At 43.2% G+C, this 24,490-nt stretch overlaps 1 protein-coding gene across 8 annotated transcripts in view; it reads left to right on the forward strand.

Moving 5' to 3' along the window:
* MCC (MCC regulator of WNT signaling pathway) overlaps positions 1-24,490 on the forward strand; it is a 309,780-nt gene that overhangs the window by 199,646 nt on the left and 85,644 nt on the right. For all 8 annotated transcript variants that reach the window (XR_005986779.1, XR_005986780.1, XR_005986781.1 and 5 more), the window contains 2 exons: positions 6,988-7,151; positions 9,375-9,581. Coding sequence is in view for 5 of the 8 variants with exons in the window: in XM_041748456.1 (XP_041604390.1) it covers positions 6,988-7,151; positions 9,375-9,581 (371 nt within the window). In the remaining 3 variants the exon portion in view is untranslated. The remainder of the gene's footprint in view (positions 1-6,987; positions 7,152-9,374; positions 9,582-24,490) is intronic.

Below are 24,490 nucleotides of genomic sequence, written 5' to 3' on the forward strand. Positions count from 1 at the left end.
ACCAGCTCAGATTCACTGTACCTTGCACCTGCTACTTGAGTAGACACATCCACCCAACTGAATGCTTTATGCCTTTTTAGCAGAGTTTGGTATTCCACAAGATTGGTCTTGGATTTGATGATTTTTTACCGGTGGGCAGACTAACAAAAACTGGATGCTTTTAAAAGCTGATGTGTGAAAAGCCCCTCATTTCTTTTACACATTCAACTCAGATAGTCTTTACCAAGCAGTATCCCATGCCCTCTGTTGTGAGCATCTGGGAACACAAAAGGACTAATAAACAGTCATTGGTCCCCAGGGTTGGGCTTAGTAGGGTCAATTTGTCAGTTAATAATTACAGGGAACGTGATGCCTCAAAGAAAGAAGTAAATACAAGACTATGGATAGGCAAAATGTGTGAAGGGGAGAAGGCAATGCAGGCTTCCAGTTATGGGATGAATGAGTCACAGGGATGAAAGGCACAGCATAGGGAATATAGTCAATGATACTATAATAGCGCTGTGGGGTGACAGTAGCTACACTTGTGAGCATAGTATATAGACTTGTCCCATTGCCATGTTGTACACCTGAAACTAATATAACATTATGTGTCAACTATACTATAATCAGAAAAATATTAAGGAATTTTTTTTAAAGACGTATAGGCAATCAGGAAAGGTTCCTAGAAAAAGGTATTTCAAGGTGAAGCTCGAAAAAGAGCCCTTAAGAAGAGGAGAATGAGAGGCTTCCAGAGACACATGGCCATTGACTTTGGAATGGAAGCCCTGGAATTGTGTACTCTTGAGACAGAGACTGTGTTTTGGAGCAGGTCCATTCTGGTGCAGGTGCACAGCTCAGAATTTGGTGGATGAAGGGAGTGTTTCCAATGTCTAATGTTTTAATCAGGATTAGGGTTTTTACAGGGGGTCCAAAAAAAAAAAAAAAGAACAAAGAGCCTCTGACACCTGGTTCAAAATGAACCATGTCTAGCATAGTTTCTTGTATGGAATGCAAGGGGTAGGTTGAGTTGGTCCTCTGGGAGAAAGAAGAAAACTAGTGTATGTGTCTAACCAAGCAAGAATACTGGTTAAGCTTAATTGTCATAGCCATGAATGCCCTCTGACTCTCTTTCCAGATTCTCCTAGTACTTAGGTTTCCCTCAGACAACAACATAAAAACGCAAGCCTCTGGGGTCTTATGAGAAAAATTAACCTGAGCTCTTTTGTCTTGGGCTCCTCAGAAATCTAGCTGGGAGAAGTCATATTAAGAACTGACAGCCAAGGCAGGGCTGCAGACAGACACCGGTGAGTGGCTGTGAGGGAGGCTGAGGACCACTGTGGCCATGTTGAGTCCAAAGAGGCCAGCTGCTGGCCGCTCCACAGATGGCTGTGGAGGAGCCAGGGCCAGTATTGCCAGACCTGATTTGACAAGAAATAGCCTTAAATTCTAATGACTTTCAAATGTTGACAATTAGTTCAAAACTCTTAAAAAACAAAAAATGAAAAGCAAAAATACTGTGCCAGATATCAACTCTTGCCATCCAAATAACATGCATACTGGGCTGCATGTGGCTAGTCTGTATCCTCTGGTCAAAGGGAGATGCTCATTCCATTTATTCATCTGTGTTCTCTGTTTCATCTTTTTTGTTTTTGAAAGACTTTTTTAAAAATTTATTTATGAGACACACAAAGAGAGGCAGAGATACAGGGAAAGGGAGAAGCAGGCTCCCCACGGGGACCCCAGTGTGGGACTCAGTCTCAGGACCCTGGGATCACGACCTGAGCCAAAGGCAGACGCCCAACCACTGAGCCACCCAGGCACCCCCTGTATCTCATCTTTACAGCAAATCAGACCCCTGGAAGGCACAGTGCCAAAATGGTGTGAACTTTTACTCTTTCCCAGAATTCCCTTCCCATTTTACTTCAGTGGCCCACAGCTTAATTTTAATTGAAGGTTAGCGTAAGAAGAAAGCATATGAAATCTGCCTCTGTGTGAAACTGGATCTGGATCTGAGGATCCTGGCAATCACATTGCTTTACAGCACATATGAAGTCCCATATCCCTAAATTCTTTTAGCATCAGTTGCTAAAAACACATTGTTTCTCTTGTGAAACTGGAATGCTTCCTCTTTGACAGGAGAGATTTCATTTTTGCTCTTGCTGCCAGGAAGCTCAGGGCTAAGTGGGAGAGTCTCCCCCAGCAGCTCTGTGAGCCTCCGTTTGCATCCTTGGCCTTTCCTTGGGTCCATCACTGTGTTTGCCCCTTATGTGTGGGTGTTAGCTACATTTACTTCAAATTTTTCTTTGGAAAGATAAAAATAACCTCTGTTAAAAGAATGTGTATTCTATGCGAAGGGCCTCCTCTTTGTCCTCTGCATGTGGGACTAAGCCATCACCTTTCTTAAATCACAATACAGCCTGAGATGCTGCAGTGGGTTGGCCTCCATGTGGCCCTTGTGCTGGTGTGGAGCACACCACATGGTGTGGAACTCCACACGTGACAGGTGTGGAGTTCAGTGGCAGTAACTACATTCAGAGTTGTGCAACCCTCACCACCATCCATTTCCAGGACTCTTTCATCCTCCCAAACAGAAACCCTGTTAAGCAGTACTGCCTTATTCCTCCATCCCCTGGTAAGCTCTACTTTATGTCTCTAGATACCTCATCTAGGGAGAATCATATAACATTTGTCCTTTTGTAACTGACTTATTTCACTTGCTATAATGTTCTCAAGGTTCATCCATATTGTAGCATGTGTCCAAATTTCCTTCATCTTGAAGGCTGAATAACATTCCATTGTGTATATTTGCCACATTTTGTTTATCCATTCATTGGTCAATGGACACTTGGGTTGCTTCCACCTTTGACTGTTCTGAATAAGGTGTCTAAGAACATGGGTGTGCAAGTATCTATTTGAGCCCTACTTTCAATTCTTTTGAAATTGGATTGAGAAGTGGGATTGCTGGATGGGAGGGAGGTTCTATTTCCAATTTTTCAGGAGCTGCCATACTGTTTTTCACAACAATTGCACCATTTTACATTCCCCCCCAGTAGGGCACAGGGATGCTAAGTTTCTCTCCGTGTCCTTGCCAACACATTATTCTCTGTTGTTGTAAATAGTAGCCATCCTAATGAGTGTGAGGTGATATCTCATTGTGGCTTTGATTTGTAAATGAGGCACCTTTTGCATAGTCTGAAATACTTGGTGCCTGTCTCAGTTTATCCTGCTCTTCTGGTCTCTTAATCTCTCTTGCCTTTTGTAGAGACACCCACTGCCTCAGCCTAGGGTGTTGAAGCTCTTGTTTGTGGCAGGGGCCAGATGATGCAGAGCACTGTGGGTCAGGAGAAGGAATTTAGAATTGATGCCAAGTCAATATCTAGAGGAATATGCCACAGACTCTGAAAGCTAAGTCCACCCTGTATGGAGTGGCACTGATGCTCAGAGTGAATGGTGGTGAGTGATTGGTGCTGTGCGGTGGCACTCCAACGGGGAACCCAGAAGAGCTGCTTCTGCCAGCCTAGCCACCTTGTCCTCCTAAACTGAAGAATGATAAAAGACAGCCACATGTCACCTGATCACTAGGGTCTTGTGTAGAACCACAGTGCAGACCTCTGTGGATAACAGGCCAGAGTATGTGGGGCTCACCATCCAACCTGTGCCTTATTTATACATTTGGCTTCCTAAGACTGAAGAAAGCATTAATGGTGCTCTTTGGGGCAAAGGGAAGAGGCTCAATTGTTTTCAGTCTGTGTATTAATTTACATAACCTTTTCATCTCCTGATTCTCTATCCTGTACTAGTGCCACGTTCTCTGTGGTTACTCTCCCCAGGGTGGTAGTAGACAGCTAAGAGAAGGGACTATGGCATTTCCTCGTACATCTGTGAGCCTCTCAGGGTTGAGGAGAGTCTCCTATTCATTTTTGTACCCTGCTTCTACCTGAGGTCAGTACTCAGCACCTGTTTAGTTAAGTGATGAGAAAGAAGTACTGACCAGGGGCACCTGGCTGGCTCAGTGGTTGAGCCTCTGCCTTCAGCTCAGGGCATGATCACAGGGAGCCTGCCTCTCCCTCTGCCTATTTCTCTGCCTGTCTCCATGTGTCTCTCATGAATAAATAAATAAAATTAAATTTAAAAGTACTGGCCAGACTTATTCACCCTCCCTCCTGTTTCCTATAGCCCAACATCATCATACAGCCTAGTTCATGTCCTGCCAACAGAGCCCATCAGCAGCTATACCCAGTGTGATCACTGTATTAGGTGGAGCTGTACTAGGGAACTCCAGATGGAATGGCTGAACACAGGCATCTTTCTTCCTCATCCCTCTCATAAACACTTAATAATGCAAATAATTCAGGAGTGTATGTTAACTCCAGCTCAGTGTACCAGGAATCTTGCACCTCAAGGTAAATGACCATTTGGAGAAATTTCTCTGATTATTACTTAGAATTAATGTGCTTGAGAGACAGTTCAGCTGCATGCCCTGGACCTTGCCTTGAGTTTTTAGTGGGTACCTGTACTCCATCTCTAGAGGGCCTTCTGCAGCAAGGAATGTCTACCACTTGTTAGCAGCTCAGGGAATGGTCTGCAATGATGAAAAAAACATAAGGTTGATGTAAAACATGCTGCTACTGGCAGTCTGTGTTTCCAGTCTGTCTGTCTCTTAAATACATGATACGAGCTTCATATTTGCCCACTTAAAAATAAGTCTTAATTGCTTACATTATTCTATGATGGAGATAGAGTGGTGAGGAGGATCAAAGTTTCTTCTTAGTTGGAGCTCATATTTCAGCAGAGAACAGATAATAAACACATAAGTCAGATCAGATAGCGGTAATTGCTATGAGGATGATAGGATAATGGGGTAGAGCCTGAGCAGGGAGAGAGCTGGAAACCCCATGCCTTAGAGAGGGAAGAGTATGATGAGGAGGTGGCATCTGAGCGGATACTTGAGTAAATGGAGACTTGGGTGGAAATCAGTCTTGGCAGAGGAAACAGCAAAGGAAAAAGAAGCCCTGGGGCAGACAGAAGATTATTAGTATGCTTCAAGGATGGAGGGGTCAGACGCGTGAATGCAGTAGGGTGAATGAGGAGGTGGTGGGCAAATGAGGCATCCGTTGTTCTCACCCTAACTGCATAGGAGAGTGATCTGAAGAACTTTAAAATTTTTCTCAGTGCTCCAGCCCCACCCCCAGAGGCTGTGATTTAATTGGTCTGGGCTGTGGCTTGGACATGGGTTATTTATAAAAGCTCCATAGTAAATTCCACAGTACAGCCTGGGTTGAGAACATCATCAGTCTTGAGCATGCAGAGTCTTACAGACTCTGGTGAGGAGTTTGGACCCAAGCTGAATGACAGAGGGAAGCCATTAGGTGATTTGGGCTAGGGGAGTAACATCTGACTTATGTCCTTGAGAGGCTCACTTTGGCTGCATTGTGGGGAATGGAGGCTGGAGGTTGTTCAGGTGATTCAGTGAAGAAATGATGGTAGCCTGAACTGTGGTGGTATCGGTAGAGATAGAAAGAAGAGGTGCCTTTGGGGATACATTTTGGAGGTTGCACTCCCAAGATGGATTGGGTTTAGGATGTGAAGCCAAAGGAAATGAAGCTTGCCTGACAGGTAACCTGAGTAACTGAGCGGATGGTAGTGTCATTCACAGAGATGGGAAGGAACAGATGTGAGAGAAGGGGAATAATTGTGTCCATTGGTTGGTGTGAAAGCCTCTGGCTGTCGTCTCTCTAGATTCAGGTTAACTTGGAGATCCAGGCAGTCAAATAAGGTTGACCGATATTTTCTGTTTCTGTGGTACTGAGTTTTTTGACATCTTCCAAAGATAAGCACTGAAAGCAATGGACTGTTTTAGTGCATGGAACCTATGACAAGAAGGGAGAAGGAACAAAGAGAAATTGAAGAGACTGAGCTTCTTTCATGTGGGACAGACTGGAGGTAGGGGAGGAATGCACTTTTAGAGATGGCTTATAAGTTACATCTTCTTGCTGTAATCCAAAATAGCAGGTTGTGTTTGACCTAAAGGGGATTTTTTTTTCCCAACAAAATTATCTTCTAAAATACTTGTAGCTCATACTAAAATTATAATTAATTTTTCTTCCCAGATCAGGTCCTAGATATCCAGCAATTAAAAGTAACCCAGGGTTTGCACCTGAGTGGCTTAGTCAGTTAAGCATCCAACTCTTGATTTTGGCTCAGGTCATGATCTCAGGGTTGTGAGATTGAGTTCCAGGTCATGGAACCTGCTTAAGATTCTCTCTCTCCCTCTCCTTCTGCACCCTGCCCCCCGCCTCTTGCATGCACTCTCTCTCATTTAAAAAAGTAACCCAGATTTTTAAGTCAGAATCAAATATTAGAATGGTTTACAGGACTTTTACCTGGAGAACAATATGAACTTTATTAGAATAATTTACTTTTCCCCTGATGGAAAAGTGGGTTAAATTGCAATGGTATAACACATTGATTGGTCATATCAGAAAATAGTCCTGATTATAAGCTCAGTGGAGGCAAAAATTATCTCTTATAGTTTTTATTTTTTTAAAAATGCCTAGTGTCTCGGTTCACTCTGGGCCTTTTTGTTTTGTTTGTTTAGTAGAGTTCTGAGATTTTTGCTAAAAGTCTTTCTGGAGTCTATACTTATCTGAATGGTTAAGGAGGAGGGTTGACCAGAAGGTTTCTGAAGTCCAAGCAGCTCCCTTCTGAGACCTTTCCTTGTTTGTACCAAAGAATTTGAGACACAGCTGCCTTCCAGTGAAAGACTAGAGCATTTAGAGTGGCGTGGCTATGGTCTGAAACTCCTTAATAATGGCTTTACCTTGGCTCTAAGGCTCAGAGACAGTGCCAGTAGCCTATGACATGAGGCCACATAGCATTAAAGCCAAGAATATCAAGCTCTATTGCCATTCTGTCTTACCCGACTGGGTTCCTCTGTTTCTGAGTGAAACAGAGAGCATTCCTAACCCACCTGCCTGCTTAACTCATCGTTTCCACATTCACTCACAGATAATTGCAGTGACCTGAACTCAGAGCTGCAGAGAGTGCTGACAGGCCTGGAGAATGTTGTCTGCTGCAGGAAGAAGAGCAGCTGCAGCCTTTCCGTGGCCGAAGTGGACAGGCGCATTGAGCAGCTCACCACGGCCAGTGAGCACTGTGACTTGGCCATCAAGGTATATACTTCCCACCCTTGGTCTGGCTCTCTGAGAGCATATGAGGGAAATGATCAGATCTCTCTTCTTTGAAGCATGGTTTTCTCAAATACCTGTTAGGAATGAATGTTTCTAAGAAAACCATACTGTACATTGGACCACTAGGGAGAAGTAGGAGCCCTATAAATTTGTGTTGGGCTGAGTCATGTTTAAAAAAAAAAAAAATCAGGATCCCTGGGTGGCTTAGCGGTTTAGCACCTGCCTCTGGCCTGGGATGTGGTCCTGGGTTTCTGGGATCAAGTCCCACATTGGGCTCCCTGCATGGAGCCTGCTTCTCCCTCTGCTTGTGTCTCTGCCTCTCTCTCTCTGTGTCCCTCATGAATGAATAAATAAGTAAAATCTTAAAAAAAAAAAAGTCATGTCAGCAGTCAAGATCATCACTGGCTTTGCATCAGAAATGAGGATTTCCTTGAAAATTCTTAGACTACCTGTATTGTACCATATCATTTTAGGGTGGCCCATCATGCAGCACTTGTGAGTTGTAGGATTAACTGGGACATTTTATTTAAGCTTTAAGACCTCTAGACTGTTAGTTCAGAAGTTACCAATTCATGGTGCTAACAAGAGGGAAGTTGAGGTACTGAATGAGTCGTGTGTCCTGAGCACACGGGACTAGCCTCAGCCACACCTTGCATAGCCATCCATCTTAGTGCTTAGCGAGCACAGATGAGGAATGTGCTGCATCTGCACTGACTCCTCCTGAGCAATAGGAACACCAAGGCCTATTGATATCAGGGCCTCTGCTATCTGTATATAACTTCACCACAGCTGAGGAGCCTAGGCATAGCAATTCCTCTGTGAGGAGCCTACATAAAGGGAAAACATGACATGTTATTGAAAAATGTCTTTGACACTAGGTCCAAGTTTCTGTCCACAGGAATCCTGGATTTCACAAAAGAGCTGTGGTATCTCAAGGTAAACCATAATTCACAGTGATAACCCAGCTGGTTTTCCATCTTATTCATCTCAATTATAAATAAAAAGTTGTTGTGGTTTGGGGCGGCAGCCACTGGTGTTTCTTTGGCTGGAGTCTCCCAGGCCTTGTATTCAGTTGTAATGTCCGCTTAGGTGCTAGCCCCAGCCTCGACACTGAGAGAGCAGGAGGGGCTCAAGGGTTTCTGCCAGCCAGCAAAGAACGGAGTGGACCTGAATCGACTGATAGGGGCTAAGAGTCTCAGGTCTAAGGAAAGGATGAAGCCCCATGTGTGGAAAGTCGTGGCAAGATTTGGGTAACTTCATCATGGAACCAATGTGGGAGTCCAAGGGTGTAATCCCCTCACATTCTTGCATTTTTGAGACTACCTGTTTCTCCTCACATCCCCTCACATCTGTCTTCTACCCTACATGGTAATCATCCATCTTTTCCCTATCAGTTGGCTTCTGCTTCCTATGCCAAAGGGCAATGGATGTGAATGAATAGTTTCTGAAAGCAAGCAGAATTACTTCTTTTTTTTTCCCCTAACTTTATGCATCTCTCCTCTCCATTAATAATGTGTTTCAAATGAATTTGTAAAAAAAACAGTCTCCAAGTACTATTAAGATTCTGATCTTTTTAGCTCATAGCTGTCTTATTAATTAATTAAATCCCTGCTGCCTCAGAAGCATCCAAAATGAGCTTCATCTTTTCTGTGTCACCGAGGTTTATTTTTGTCTTTCACATCTTGGGACTGAACCCCTGAATTCTGAAGTGTGACACTAAAAGCTGGAAATGGTAATGTGACTTCTGGTCTCCTGGAGTTGCAACATGGGAGGCCTGTTATTCGAGAAACCTCAATTTAGCTCTTGCATGCTGTTTGCCACTTCACATTTGCACTATGAAAAGGCCACTAAGGTGCTTGCTGTGTGGTTATATGTATTTTCCAACTCCAGAACATGCATCGGAGGACCTCAGCACTTGTGTAGATGAGGCCGTGAAAGCCAAAGGTAGACAAATGTACCATGAAGGGACCATGTTGTTCTTATTCTGGGGACTGTTTGGAAACACAGACTGTGACCCAGGCGAATGACGGAGCCATTATCTGAAAATGGGGAAAGGGTAATTGGGGGGAGGGGTGGGTAGTCATGATTACCATTGGCAGTGAAAGTGCCTTAGAACCCGCTCCTCTGTCGTCACACGCTCCCATACTGCCCATTTTTTCCCTCTTCTCCCAGGGAACCCACTGGGCTTGTCTTTATGTTTTTCAGACAGTTGAGGAGATTGAGGGGGTACTTGGCCGGGACCTGTATCCCAACCTGGCTGAAGAGCGGTCTCGTTGGGAGAAGGAGCTGGCCGGGCTGAGGGAAGAGAATGAGAGCCTTACCGCCATGCTGTGCAGTAAAGAAGAGGAGCTGAATAGAACCAAGGCCACCATGAATGCCATCCGGGAGGAGCGGGACCGGCTCCGGAGGAGGGTGAGCACGCCAGGTCCCACACAGCCGAGTCTTTCCCCCAGGTTGCGGGGCCGGGATGCAAACAAGCATACAGAGCCAAGGGCAGCCCCGAGAGTTTTGTGGCATCTCTAGTCTTGGGAATCTCCATCCCTTTCCAATCATGAAGTCATTCTCAAAAGGGGAGTAGTTTGAAGTGCTGAGGTGTGCAGGTAAGATTTTAAGAGAACACTGTTCTCAGAAACACAAATCTAAGTGGATGGTAAAATTATATCAGTGCAATGATTCTCATACCATTCTCCAGGACATGCACATCTTCCCCAAGCTCAATTAAAATGTTCTTTTAAGATAGGCTAGTAATATTTTATAATTGGCAGAAATATATAGAATTTTCCCCTTTGCAGCTTCTTCTATAAAATTTTCTTTAAATCTGTAGTATCTGCTCTCACTTATCTAGATGATTCTAATGTAAAATGTCCTCACCTCTACTGCATTTATTACGGTTATGATGATCATATGTGTGTATATGTGTATATGTATTTATGAGTATGTCATTCCCAGCATTCATCCCAACATACCAAATGGTTCTGTGGCCTAGAGCAGCTTTGAGAACAACTTGCTTAGGAAATACATGCATTGCTAAAGGAGCTCATGTTTCAGTGGAGTCATGTTTGGCAAAATGGTTAAAGCACTCAGTTGTCCAAAGACAGAGTTTCTTTCTCAGGAACCCACAAGTACTTCTTTGTTTGGCTGTGAATTTGATCTGTGATTGATCTGGGGTAGAGCAATGAATTCTTCAATCAGAAACATTCCCTCTGAATTTCACTTTGAATTACTAGACCAACTATACTCTCTTTCTCAATCCTGGCAATATTAGCAGCTTGCTTTCTAGCTGTGCTCTGACTGACAATTCTGCACACAGCTAAAGTTGACTTAGGGGGGAAAGTACATCATCCTTCACAATTGCTTTCTCCCTTACTTTTAAAGAACACCTTGGCAATAACCTGTCTTCAGGAAGATCAGCATGTGTACATCATTCTGTTCTAAACACACACACAAGTTCTCTTGGTTGCCATGATTTATGAATATGAAAGAAATTACTACTTTTGAACATTATCAACTCCTGTTCTCATTTGTGGCTAGTGTCATAATTGAAAGGCCAGCATTCCTACCTCTCATATCGGAGCATGATTTTGTCTGCACTCACATGCCTAAGCTTATTTTCCATCCCCAGCTGTATGGGCTACCATTCTCCACACTTGCATCAGCAGGCATAAATCATCCCAGTCAGCAAAGACTTTATCAGGACAAGCTGATGAAATGTACTTAGTGCTGAGGCCGACACCACCTGGAATTTCCTGGGTTACACTCCCTTGTTGTTATGAGTAATGCCCTAATTAGGTGTGCTTGCTCTTAGCGTGCACATTCTGGTGGTACAAGTTTTGTGAGGGAAATGTTGGTCTTAGGTATAATTACATATTGTAGTTTAGAATAAATTTCCTCCTCTAAACTTGAGTTACTAATGTGCAAGACAGCCCTGGATTGAGACAAGCAGAGGATGAAAAGCCAGTCCCCCTTCATGCAAGTATTTTCTCCCACTCTGGAGGTTAGTGTTAAGAATAGCATAATGGAGAGTGCCTGGTTGGCTCAGTGGTTGGGCATCTTCCTTTAGCTCAGGTCATGATTCTGGAATCCTGGGACTGAGTCCTCTATCAGGCTCCCTTTAGGGAGCCTGCTTCTCCCTCTGCCTATGTCTCTGCCTCTCTCTGTGTGTCTCTCATGAATAAATACATAAATCTTTAAAAACAAAAACAAAGAGATGCCTGGGTGCCACAGTGATTGAATGTCTGCCTTCAGCTCAGGGTGTGATCCCCCGGTCCCGGGATCGATTCCCACATCCGGCTCCCTACATGGAGCCTGCTTTTCCCTCTGCCTTGTCTTTGTCTCTCTCTCTCTGTCTGTGTCTTTCATGAATAAATAAATAAAATCTTTTTTTAAAAAATCCAAAAAACAAACAAACAAAAACAGCATAATGGGGCAATACTATTAGAGCTATCTGGGGTCACAGCTTGACATACCAAGTCACCATGAACCTTTTAGCAAGTTTACTAACCTCTCTGTGCCTCAGATGACTCTACCATGAGGCAGGAATAAGAATAGTATCTAATGCAGGAAAGTTAATTAATACTCATAAAGCACTTAGACAGCCTTTTTTCTGATCACACTTATTACCTTTCAAGTTTTCAGGTTTTACATGATCTATATTTCCATTATATCTAAGTAATAAAATGTTGAGGAACTCATGTCTCTTCCTCAACTGGAAATGTCCTCAGGAATCTGTACACCTACCCATGACTAATTTCTCTGTATTTCAAAGTAATTGTGCATCTGGTAGAATTTGCTAAGCTGCCTCTGAATGCCCATTCAGTAGACTTTAAATGTTGGATCACTTCCACCCAGCTCTCCCCAATATATTTCATTTCCTTGAGGAGGAATCTGTCTTTTGTGGTTCATTTTCTCCTGTTCCTCATGATGCATAGCTCTTTGGAAGGACTGAGGTACCATTTCATTTCCATTCTCTGATACCACATGATACATGGCTTGTTTGTCTTTGCTGTCTTCAGAGCAGGTCTGGATTCACAGCTCATCAGACTTGCCTAAAAAGCAGTAGAGGCTGTGTTTTTGTTTTTGTTTTTCATTGCCCACATTCATTGTAAAGAATTTGAACTGACCAGATGAATAAGATTGGTGGTGCTTGCCCTCTGCCGGTAATTAAACAGAGTGCTCTCGCTAGGTTTTCTAAGACTTGTTCAATATTTAATTAAATTAGATCTTTAATATCAGTTAACAGATTGGGCTACTTGGTAGAGCAGTAGCTAAGGAACAACAGGCAAACAATTTTTATTATTGGTCCCAGCTCATTAAATGAGATAATCATTTATATCTGCATGCTCTGTAATATAACCACTCATTTCCTCACATGTCAAGAAGTGGGCTTAATTTAGGCAAGGTAGAATTAATTACTCTAGAAGGGAACACTCTACTCTTCATTCATTCATTGATTCACTTCATGAACACGATTGGTCATCTCCTCTGTGTTGGGCAGAGAGGTTGCAGCAATAAACAGGACACAGACGTTGGCTGGAAGGATGTTAGGGAGACTTGCAGGTCAACAGGTTATTATAATAGCAGGTTGTTACAATGTTGTAGGGAGTAGAACACAGAGTACAGTGGGGAGCCCTGGCAGTCCACAAGAGAGACATTTGATGATAAGTTCAGCTTCTCCACACTATTTTCATCTTTTACCTAATTGTTTAGGTCAACTGCCATTTAGCAAAAATGATCGGTGCCTTCCTCAGATACTTTGGTAAGCCATAGTTTTGTAAAATTTTTGGTAAAACTATGACCACAGGCTCATGAATCTGTGTACCATTGTATCATAGACTTGAATCAAATCATACAGGTTCCTTCTGAGATTTTATAAAAATTCTTCTGAAAATTATGCAAATTCATGGCCTGAGGTGGTAGCAGGAGTTTTTCCTGCATACCCCATGTCCAATTTGGGTATTTTCAGCATGTCTGTAAATGAATTTCATAAGCCTCTCCTGGACTTACTTCATCCATGGAATCTGATTTCTGCTTTGAGTCTCTGGTCATCACCACAATAAATTCAAGAGACTAGAAGACACATTATCTTGAACTAAATAAAAGTCATGTTTATCTCAAATTTCTACTTCTCTACTTCGTCTGCTTTCCCTCCAAATGTCTTAAAGCCCTTAGTGGGTCAGTTAATTGACTTGGCTGGGGCAGGGGAAAGGAACAGTATTTCGACTAGTGATAAGAAGGTACAAGTGTCTGTCTTTTCCTAACCAATTACTCTTGATCCCTAAATGTGGTGTTACATTTATGAAGAGATTTCATTGTTCTGTGTTCATAGGACCCATGTAATACAAATGGAATCACCCAGTTCAGCTAAAGTCTTTTAAAATATAAATGAGGACCCAACTCCAGATTTTTTAAATGGCTGCCATTTGGCTCCTTGGCCAGGAAAAAGGATGAGTAAATATCTAGAATGCTGCAGTGCCCATTTCCTCTGCCTTCACCTCGTCCTACTAAACAGGGAAGTCGCCCCAAATTCCTGATAATGTAGCCTTAGGGGAGGAGGGGAAGGGAAGCTGGGAAAGGAACATTACAGGTAAAAGGAGTTCCTTCATACATTGTGCTCTCTGAGGACTATTAACTCTGAAGCTTTTCAAAGTAAAAATCCTGTCATATGTTCCTTTTGGTCACTTTTTTTAAAACTTAAGATTAGAGTTTTATTACAGCAAAAAATCAGAACCTGCCAAAATAAAGGTGCACAGATCTGGATGGTGTCCGAATGCAGTTCTTGTTGTCTTCTCCAGGTAGAATCGTGGATGGTGTTACCTCCTTTACAGGCAACACTCAAGAGTATTGCCAACCAGGGAAGTTCACCCAAACTTCAGTATCCAAAGTTTTTATTGGGCTTTCATCATATAGGCATGATTGGTTGAATTCTTGGCCATATGGTTGAACTCAGTTTCCAGCCCCCTTCTGCTTCAGGGAGATGAGGCTGGTATCCTTTAGGCTACCTTTAAGTTTGTGCTAATGACAGGGGTCATGGAGCTGCACTGTTTCTGCCACTGTCATTGTCCTAGAGATCCAGGAGGATGTGAGGGTCCAGGGCTGTTCCACTCAGCCAGGTGTGCAACACACAGCTCAAGCATGTCTCATGCATTCACCAACTGGGGCTTTATAAAGAGCATCCTCTTCTATATCCCTCAGTGTCCTCCCCTGGAGCCAGGAGTTCTAAATTCCACTGGTGCCAGTTTCTAAATACTGATTTGGTTCTAAACACCAATCCCATCTTCAGTATTCATCTTGTGTCATCTCTAAGGACACTTATCCCATCAGTGGTCACGTTTATGAGTTGGAAAGAAGAATCCAAATTAAGCCAAAGGGCCTGTTAAAAAGAGTAATTACCTTGTAAGTTGACTGTGTATTTTATTATGTACTTTTTTCTACTCACTCATTCATTTGTTGTATCTATTTACTAGTAGGCTACCCACCCCTACCAGGAAATGAGATTTGTAGTGTTATACTGATGTGTCCAGAGCATGGTCTCTCTCTGAATCAGTCATTTGCTTTGTCTGAATTGTCTCCTGTTATATGCTAAGTCAGTATCTCTTTGATATTTTTAACTAAAAATCAGTCACAGTGGAGATATTTCTGGAAGTGAAATTGTTGTGACCTTATGTAGGTTAAATAAAGATTCATCTCTGATTTGCCTTACTTGGCTTTGAGTCCCATCTGAGTGCCTTCTGCTCTGCCTCCCCCTCCATGATGCTTTTCTTGACCACAGTGTCTGGATATGGAAAATGCAGAGCTGCAAAATGGTACTTTGTATTTACTATGAATTTATATGTGTATACATTTACACTGGCTATATGTGCATGTATTTAAAATAGACTAGAACAATATAAACAAATGGTATTGGTTATGGTGGGGAGAAGAAGCAAGTACCTGAGTATAGGTCAAGGGGTACTCCCAGTTTCTCTACAGTGTTCTAATTTTATTCTTTAAATGAATGTATTTTTTTTTGTATAACTTTTAATAGGAATATATACATAGAAGTAGAAGGAAAGCTAATATGCTAAAATATCAATAGAGGCTAAGACCAGGCAGTGAAATGTTAGGCATATTTCTCTTCTTTATACTTTTCTTTAATTTTCAAATTAAACAAAAAGTGGATTACAGTCAGTGATCTGCATCTCCCAGCTTCAACAACTTGATAGTCATACAGAAATAGTTTTCTGTTTTGTCCTTGCTGGAATTTTGTTCATATCTCATTTGTCCCATTTCTTCTTAGTGTTGGACCCTGGCTCACGGGTGCCAACGTGTCCTAGTGGACGCCCCAGAGACTCAGACCCCAGACAGGCAGATGCAATTAGCAAGAGGGTTTATTGGACGTTTGTGCAAATGGGCTCTCCACCTCCGAGGAGGAAGAGAGCCCCGATTAGCAATTACAGGCATCTTTTAAAGGCAAAAAGACCGCTTAAAGGCAAAGAAACCGGAGGAGTAGCATAGCATCCAGGTTATTGATTTCTCAACATGAACCTGTTCAGGGACATTTCAGTCAGGGCATGGGGGGAATGGTTTTCTTATCTCGGACAACCAGAATATTTTTTGTTGCTTAAATTCCAGGAAGGCGCAGGGATGGGCTGCCTCTGGATTAGGCCTCGTCCTACTCACAGGGCGGGGTTTCTTCATTAGGAGTTTTTTTTTTATATATATATATATGAAAAAGACACTGTTGGTATTAATTAAGTTTAAATTCACAGACAGAGAGAGAGAAAGAGAGAAAGATCACCTGTTTTAATACTCTCAACCCTAATCTGGCCATGAAAAAGGGAGTTGAAAGGAGTGAGATCTGGCTCCAGTGCTGTCCTTCCAACCTATATATTTTTGGGGGGACGGGGTGGGTCTCACTCAAGTGGCTCTTCTTTTGTGTTGCTGATATATTTGTCAGGATAAGGATAGGTTATACAGCAGTTACAAATTAACTCCCCAAAATTCAGTGGCATGGCACATGAAAAGAGCATAATTCTTGCTTGCACTTGCACTGCATGTCCAGCACAGATTTGGGGGTATGAGCACATAGCAGAGTACATAGCTCTGCTCCATGCAGTCATTCAAGGAGTCAGGCTGATGGCACACATCATCTAAAACATCCCTTGAAGGGACCTACCCCATACTTACATGTTTCTACTCATTGCCAGTTGGACAGAACCGGACAGATGTTCCGCTTAACCATAGGGACTGAGGAATGTGAAGGAGCACATGGATATTTGTTGAGCAGTAAATGTTCCTAGCTCAGCTGATTTGTTTGCTTTGAGCATTATACCAGATAGACTTGGACTGAATCAGAATGCCAGAGAAACAGACTATTGACCCTCCATCTTGCGGTGGCTCTCAGTGTGCATGTCAGAATTGTTGGAAGCTTGAAGGATATGTGCCAAGGCCCTTTCATGAACCACTGAATCAATGGATGGGGTGCAGGACCTTGGCATACTTCCTCATCTTGATCCCAACAAGTACCCAGGGACAGGAAGGCGAAGGGGGTGTCCTTCAGTCACCCCCTGGACGTGGGCCAATAGCCCCTCCAAGCATCTTTACCTTTCTTCCTGCAAGGTGAATGAGAGAACTTCAGCTTTTCTGGCACCATCTCCTCACACAGTGTGGCAGTGATGAGCCTGGTGCCTGAGGGGAAAGCCACTTGGTGTAAAGAGCCTACCCTGCTCTGTCCACTAATGAGGGTGAGCTAGAGGAGGGAGGTCAGAGAAGGATGTGATTGTCCTGGAATCCAGCAAGACATGGGCACCCTAGGGCTCTGAAGGCAAGGAGGCATTATCCCGCACAGTGTACATCTTCCCATGCTCATCCAGGAAAGGAAAACAGATAGTTTTACAAGGTGCTACTTATCAATGCAATCTTTTTTTCAATGCAATCTTGATAGCTTATTGTTAAAAACCTGTTAATATTCATAGTATTAACATTCTCTGAACATTTTCAGAGTAAATATACTCCTCTCAGACTGAAAAGAGATACCTCTGAAGGCAAAGCAGGATTTAAAGCCTAAATTCAAATGTTGAACATGCTTTGAGCATTTCCTTGTGATGAGCACTGATTCATACACACCTTGTTTAATCTGTATCAGAATTCTACAAGATAGCTACCAGTACTAAACCCTTCTTAGAAATGAGAAAACTGAGCCCTACAGAAGTTCGATAATCTTGTCCTAGTCTACACTATTGCCAAAACTTGGGCCCTGGTAGGCTTATTGTGGGATACAGTTTTCATTGTCCTGTTGTCCAGATGCTTTTCCTGGGTCCTCTTCCCCCTCTTTCTCATTCTATCACCTCCTTCCACACAGACTAGAAGTTAGTAAATCATCCTCTGTGACAGTAACATGGGCACCAGATTCCTTAGGCTTCTACAGACCAATCCTGTTAGCATGGCAAGACAGCACTAAGCGAAGGCAAAATGAGTTTGTTTCATAGAGAAGTTCCTTGTATGTATATTTATCTTGATTTGAGCCCAACTCAGAGCATCATTGGTAAAACCTGTCGCCCTTCCTCTCTGTAGTTTGAGGAAGTGTGAAGTGTGGGATCCAAGGCAGAGAACTCTCAGAACTATGATTCTTTTCATGTCTTCTGTGGAAACAGTTCTAGTTACTCTAAAAGGGTTTCATGCACATTTGTGCCATGGAAATTGGGAGGTGTGAGGTAACTCTTTTGGTTGTGGGCACTGGTGTTTGCTTACCCATCCCCAGCCTCTCTCCTCAAAATCCTGCTCCTAAATCCCAGATCACGCTGTTTAAAGGCGAACTCTTGGCTATAAAGCAAGTAGCTGACTCCCTTTGTTGGAAAGCTGGTAAGAAATTAGGATGGCAGCCAGAACCCTGACCTTCTCCCTGATGCAGCCATCTTGATAATCTGGTCCAGGTTCTCCAGCAGTCTGCAGAACAAAAGAGGAAATGATGCACCTATCAAATCTTCAGAGAATGGAAATGCTGTTGGGTTTGTTTCCCTTCTCTTCTGTGGTCCTCCTCATCTTCTGTTTCAGCTTACACAAAGTTGCCATAACCAATAAAATACAACTTTCCTGAAACACTGTGTAAATGAGATTCATAGGAACAAATGTATCTTTTCTGTAAATACATTCGAATTCCTCATTTGTCTGAAGTTTCCAAGAAAAGTCTTATAAAATCTCCAGTCCAAGAGCGGTTCTCTGCAAAATACCCACATTTCTGGACTTGAGGAGGCTGGTCTTCAAGAAGCAGAAGGGACCAACTGCCCGAAGCTCATCAGAAACCGCTCTTGTGGCCCTTCTGCAGGGCAGAAATCCCCTCATCACAACCAGCTCCATTACACAGTGAAATTACGAATTACAACCTAATTGCCTGAAATTACAGCCACCCAGTGAACACTGCTGCGCATTGTAAGTGGAACAGACTCCTCCTTCTCTGGCTGGTGACAGTGTTTCTAATCCTGCTCAGGACTCCTAGGCCACCTTTCATTCCTGCATGTCACTCGCCTGTGAACCACATGCACAGATGACTTTATCAACAAGCATAGTTGTCTTGTCTGCATTCCTCCAGCTGTCCTGGGAGATGGAAGTGTCCAGGAGCTGACCTGTCTTACACTTGTCCTAGCCTAACTTCTCCCCCACTTTGGAAGCCCTGCTCTGTGCCCGCACCGCTGGATGTTTGTCTTTGCCAGCTCCAGTACCAGGTTCTTCGTCACCAGCATCTCGCTGTCTGGCTACCATAATCTCTTAGGCTCCTGATCTCTCATCTTTGTATTTACTTTTTTCATTTGTTGGCTTTTATTTAGCCTGCAAGGGCAGAGAGATAAGCTAATTATGTTCCTCTACTAAAAGCACACTCACTGATCCGTAAAAGGTCTTTTGCTTAATTTATTTATTCCTTTTATATCCCCTTCCCTTTTCCTATTTTGTATATGTCTTCATACATAGTGTTTTATGCCTTGTTTTTAATTTACATAAATGTTGTGCTGTAGACTCCTTTCTCCCCCTCGGCACTCTGGGTCTCTCCATCTTTTTTTTTCTTTTTTTTTTTTTTGTATATATTTTTATTGGAATTTGATTTGCCAACATATAGCATAACACCCAGTGCTCATCCCATCAAGTGCCCCCCTCAGTGCCTGTCACCCAGTCACCCCAACCCCCTGCCCACTTCCCCTTCCACCACCCCTTGTTCGTTTCCCAGAGTTAGGTGTCTCATGTTCTGTCACCCTCACTGATATTTCCCAATCATTTTCTCTCCTTTCCTCTTTATTCCCTTTCACTATTTTTTATATTCCCCAAATGAATGAGGCCATATAATGTTTGTCCTCCTCTGATTCAGGGTCTGTCCATCTTGTTTTGTATCCCATCCCACTGACATGCCAGCGGCTGTCTTGTATTCTGTACGGTTGCCTGCCCTGTGGACTGTGCTAGCAACAAGACTTCCCACTACCACGGACAGCGGTGCAGCACACATACCCTTGCACATGCCCCTCGCACCTGGGTGGGACTCTCTCTGCAATACTTGTCCGGCAGTAAGGTTGCAGCATCCTGGGTCTGCGTATTCCTACTCAGACAAGCCTTACCAGGCAGTTTTGCAGAACGGCTTGCCAGTCCCCGCATTCACAGGCAGCATGGTAAGGTTCCTTCTGCCCCTACTTCCATGCCAGTTTTTGTGCTTACCTCCATCTCTTTCATAGGGTTCTTTTTCTGGGTTGAATTCCCTTGTTACTGAAAGCATATATCCTGCCTGTTTTTGTCTCCTGATTTCTTATTTTTTAAGTCCTTCCAATAAAGGTCTACATAGGACAAATTCTTAATCTTTGAGAACATCTTTGTTTTTGTTCATGCCCTTGATGATGACTGCATAGCTTTCTATTGCTGCTGTAACAATTTACCATAAATTGTGCCATAAATTGCTTCAGATAACACGGATTTAGTACTTTACAGTCCTGAAGACTAGAAGTCTGAAATGCATCTGACTCATTGACCTCAGAGTTTTGTCAAGGCTGCATTCCTTCCCGGGGCTCTGGAGGGTAATCAACTTCCTGCCTCTTGCAGCTTCCAGAGGCAGCCAGCATTCCTTGACTCGTGTCCCTTCCTTCAGCTTCCAAGCCCGCAGCAGAGCACCTTCAGACTTCTCTAACTTTGGCACCCCTGCTTCTTTCTTTAAAGGATACTTCCAGTTGCTTGGTCCACCAGATAATCAGGGGTAATCTTCTCATCTCAAGATTCTTAATCATTCTAGCAAATTCCCTTTTGCCATGGAAAGTCACATACTCCCAGCTTTCTAAGGCTATGATGTAGACCTCTTTGGAGACCGTTCTTTGGCCTACCACAGTAGTCTAGCTACATATTATATTTTCAGGTGATAGTTTTTAGTTCTTTGAGGGTTTTTTTCTTTTATAATATTCAGATGGTAATGAGTCTCACACTGTGTCAGAGATGGTTCAAAGTGCTGGCAACCCAGTAGTGAATGAAACAGACCAACACTCTTGCCCTCAGAACCTAACATGGCTGTGCCTCCCACCAGCTTTAAAGATTCTCTCTTTATCCCTTTTTCCCCTTACGTTTGACTTTTGCTACATATGCAATTATGTTTTTTCCCCCCATTTTCCAAGTAGCTTTAGCTGCATAACAAACCATCCTAAACTTGAAAGACCTATAACAATGATTTGTCACTGTCTGCATAGTTCTGAGGAACCACGCAGTTCAGTTGGCAGTCCTTGCTTAGGCTCAGATGTGGTTATAGTCAGATGGTGGCCAGGGCCAGCGTCATCTTGAAGTCTTCCTTACTCGTATGTCTGGGGCCTAAGCAGGGACTATTGGTCAGAATACCTGCAAGCATCCTCTCCAAGTGGACCAGGCTTCCTCACAGTGGAGTGGCTGGCTTATAAGAGCCAGCATCCCTAAAGGGAGCGGGCAAAACTAATTGTCCCCTTTTAATCTAGCCTCAGAAATTCTTTGGTATTGCTTCTACTACATTCTGTTCATTAGAAGCAGTTCCTCGGGCCAGGTGCAGGCAAGGGGAGGGGACTCAGACTCTACCATTCAATGGAGGGAATATCAAAGAATTTGCAGGCGTGTTTAGAGACTGGCACACCTGGTTAGAACCCAGTGTTAGAACTCAGGTGTGCCTCCACAGCTGGAAAACACATTTATTTTCTTTTCAGACACTGTTTCTCTGTCATTTCTTGTGCCCTCTGCCTCTGGAACTACTTTAAAAGTATGTTGGGGCCTTGGTGGGTCATTTGTGAGCCCAGGGACACATGGCTGTTTTGTATCTCTTCAGTTCCCTGTGCTGCATTCTGAATTAATTTCTCTGTATTATGTTCCAGTCACTAATACTGTTTTCAATTTTATCCACTTGAGAGTTTAACCGGTACATTGATTTTGCTTCATTGGCTACATTTTCTACTGGCTTTTTTCATCTATCTATTCTTGTTTGATACCTGCCTGTTTTTGTTTCCTGATTTTTTTTATATTTTATAGAAATTACTCCTTTTTTAGGAACACCTCACTGGCTCAGTTGGAAGAGCATGCAACTCTTGATCTAGCGGCCATGCGTTTAGGCCCCACAGGGGGTGTAGGGATGACTGAAGTAAATAAAAAACTTTAAAAAGAGAAATTAATCTTTTTATCTTTCAAAGGACCCTAAACAGGGGATCCCTGGGTGGCGCAGCGGTTTGGCGCCTGCCTTTGGCCCAGGGCGCGATCCTGGAGATCTGGGATCGAATCCTACATCAGGCTCCTGGTGCATGGAGCCTGCTTCTCCCTCTGCCTATCTCTCTCTCTCTCTGTGACTATCATAAATAAATAAAAATTTAAAAAAAAAAAAACAAAGGACCCTAAACAGATTGGTTGTGACCTTGTTCAGTGTTTGCTTTATTTTCATTTCTTCTCGCATGTCTTCCTCTTATGCTTTAGATCGCTGCCTCTCCTGTGTCATCAGTCCTTCTCCACAATCATCCCTCCATGTCCAGCAGCTTCCAGACATGAAAGCCTTAGTCTCCTCTTCCCCCAGTGATCCTGGGTGGTTTACAAATTAAGTCTCTGAGGCAGTGACCAGCTGGCAAAATCCAGACCAATTTTCACTCCTAATTTCTTTTCTTTTCTTTTCTTTTCTTTTCTTTTCTTTTCTTTTCTTTTCTTTTCTTTTCTTTTTTTTTCTTTTCTTTTCTTTTCTCTTTTCTTTTCTTTCTTTTTTTTTTTTTTTTTTTTAAGATTTTATTTATTGGGATGCCTGGGTGGCTCAGCAGTTGAGCGTCTGCCTTTGGCTCAGGGCATGAACCCAGAGTCCCGGGATCAAGTTCCACGGTAGGGTCCTTGCAGGGAGTCTGCTTCTCCCTCTGCCTCTCTCTGTGTCTCTAATGAATGAATAAATAAAATCTTTAAAAAATAAAAAAAGAAAGAAGCAGAGACATAGGCAGAGGGAAAAGGAGGTTGCTGTGGAGAGCCCAATGTGGGGTTCAATTCTAGGACCCAGGGTCATGCTCTGAGCCAAGGGCTCAACCACTGAGCCACCCAGGCACCCCTCACCCTTAATTTCTAAGATTGGGGACCTGCAATACACAGATTACTATAGATTTGGACTCAGCCAGTACCCAAATGTGTCCTGGGTGTGGGATTTTGGCTTCTGATTGTTGACCTCAAGGCATAGTTCTAGGGCTTCTTTCCGGTTTCTCCAGCAGCACACTTAGTGCTAGTGCACTTGTCATAGAGGGCGGGACAGTAAGGTTCAGGCTTATAGAGGAGGATCAGTGCAGATAGCCTGACTCGCAGGGCCCCCTTTCTGCCCCAGCTGGCCCCACACACTATGCCCTGCTCTCAATTCCCAGGGCTGCTGCAGCACCACCTCCCTCCTAACCTTGGCTTCATTTTCCACTTTGTTTCTGGCACCTGGAGATTTCACTGCCTTTCTTTTAACCTTGGCGGTGAATTTCTTTCTCATTGTTCCTCTTTCATGCAACATTTCTATGCGTTCTTAGAAGGTGGAGTACCTGTTTACTTTAGCAGAGGCTGTCATATGCTGGGAATTGTCATTTGTTCTGTATACAGACAGTTATTTCTCCTGTTTTCAGCCTGCTTCTCATTCTTGTCCTTCGTATACCTGCCAGAGCTGAATTGAAGCCCTGCCAGCCTTCTCTGGAGTTGACAGGCTGCCTCCCCTTGTGTATTTGATAAAATTTGTCTTTTCCATTCTGTTCCTTCCATCAGTACTCTTCCTTCCACTTTGCATTTACAGAACGTGCCCGAATCTTTCTGCTAATGCCCGAAGCATGTACTTTTCATGTTAGCTTTTAATCCGTTTTTTAGTCTTTAGTGTCATTTTCATGAGGTCTCCAGAGTTTGAAGAAAACAATGCATTTACTCAACCTACTGTCCTGAATGAAAGAGCTCAGCTGAGTTCTCAGTGCTGCTGTGTAAGCTTTTTTTTTTTTCTTCCTTTTTGGTTCTCATTCAGCTTCCTTCCTCATCTCTGACATCAGCTATTTCCTCCCTCACTCCTAGCAGAGGACCTTAGCTCTTTGCTCAGAGAGAAACCATCAGATGGGAGTCATTCTGTTACCCAACCTCCCTTTCCCATCTGCAAACTCACCTTTCTTGTTGCCTATCTTCACCTCTTTCTCCTTCTCTCCTGGAGCAAAATCTCGTTTGTCCTGTTTATCTTTCAATTTGCCTCACTCTGTATGGGCTCTGCTGTCATCCCCACTGCCCTGCCTCTTCCCTGGGCAGCCTTATTCACATGCAAAATTCCTAAACTTCATGCCCAGTTCTGATCTCCTTCTCTTAGGTTATATTTCTAACTGTTGACTGAATATCCTCACTCACCTGCCCCATGGTTTTCTCAAATTCAGCATGTCCGAAGCTAACATCTCTATTTCTGTATGGAAAATCTTCTTCCGTTTTCTCCATTGTGCTGAGTAGTGACCTGATTCATTGAATTACCCAGCCATGAGTTTGAGTTGTTTTAACTTCCTTGAATAGTTCTAGAACTGCACTGACCAATACAGTAGCTACTGACCACACATAATTTATATTTGGCTTATATTCTATTTTTACTTATGTCCTATTTATATGTGAATTCAATGGGCTAAAACAGAATACAATTAAAAATTCAGTTCCTTGGGTCTAGTAGGCACCTTGCAAATTCTCGGTAGACATATGTGGCTAGTGCAGCTGTAGAACATCATCATCATTACCGGAAGTTGGGCAACGCTCCTTTAGGGTGTGTTTTGCTGTTTTTGCTCCCATTTCTCTGTGTTTGAGCCTCATCTTTCTTTTGAACAGCGCTTGACTCGCCCCCTTCTTCTTGCTCATTTCAGTTC

The sequence above is a fragment of the Vulpes lagopus genome, chromosome 3, assembly GCF_018345385.1.
Source record: "Vulpes lagopus strain Blue_001 chromosome 3, ASM1834538v1, whole genome shotgun sequence".
NCBI lineage: Eukaryota > Metazoa > Chordata > Mammalia > Carnivora > Canidae > Vulpes > Vulpes lagopus.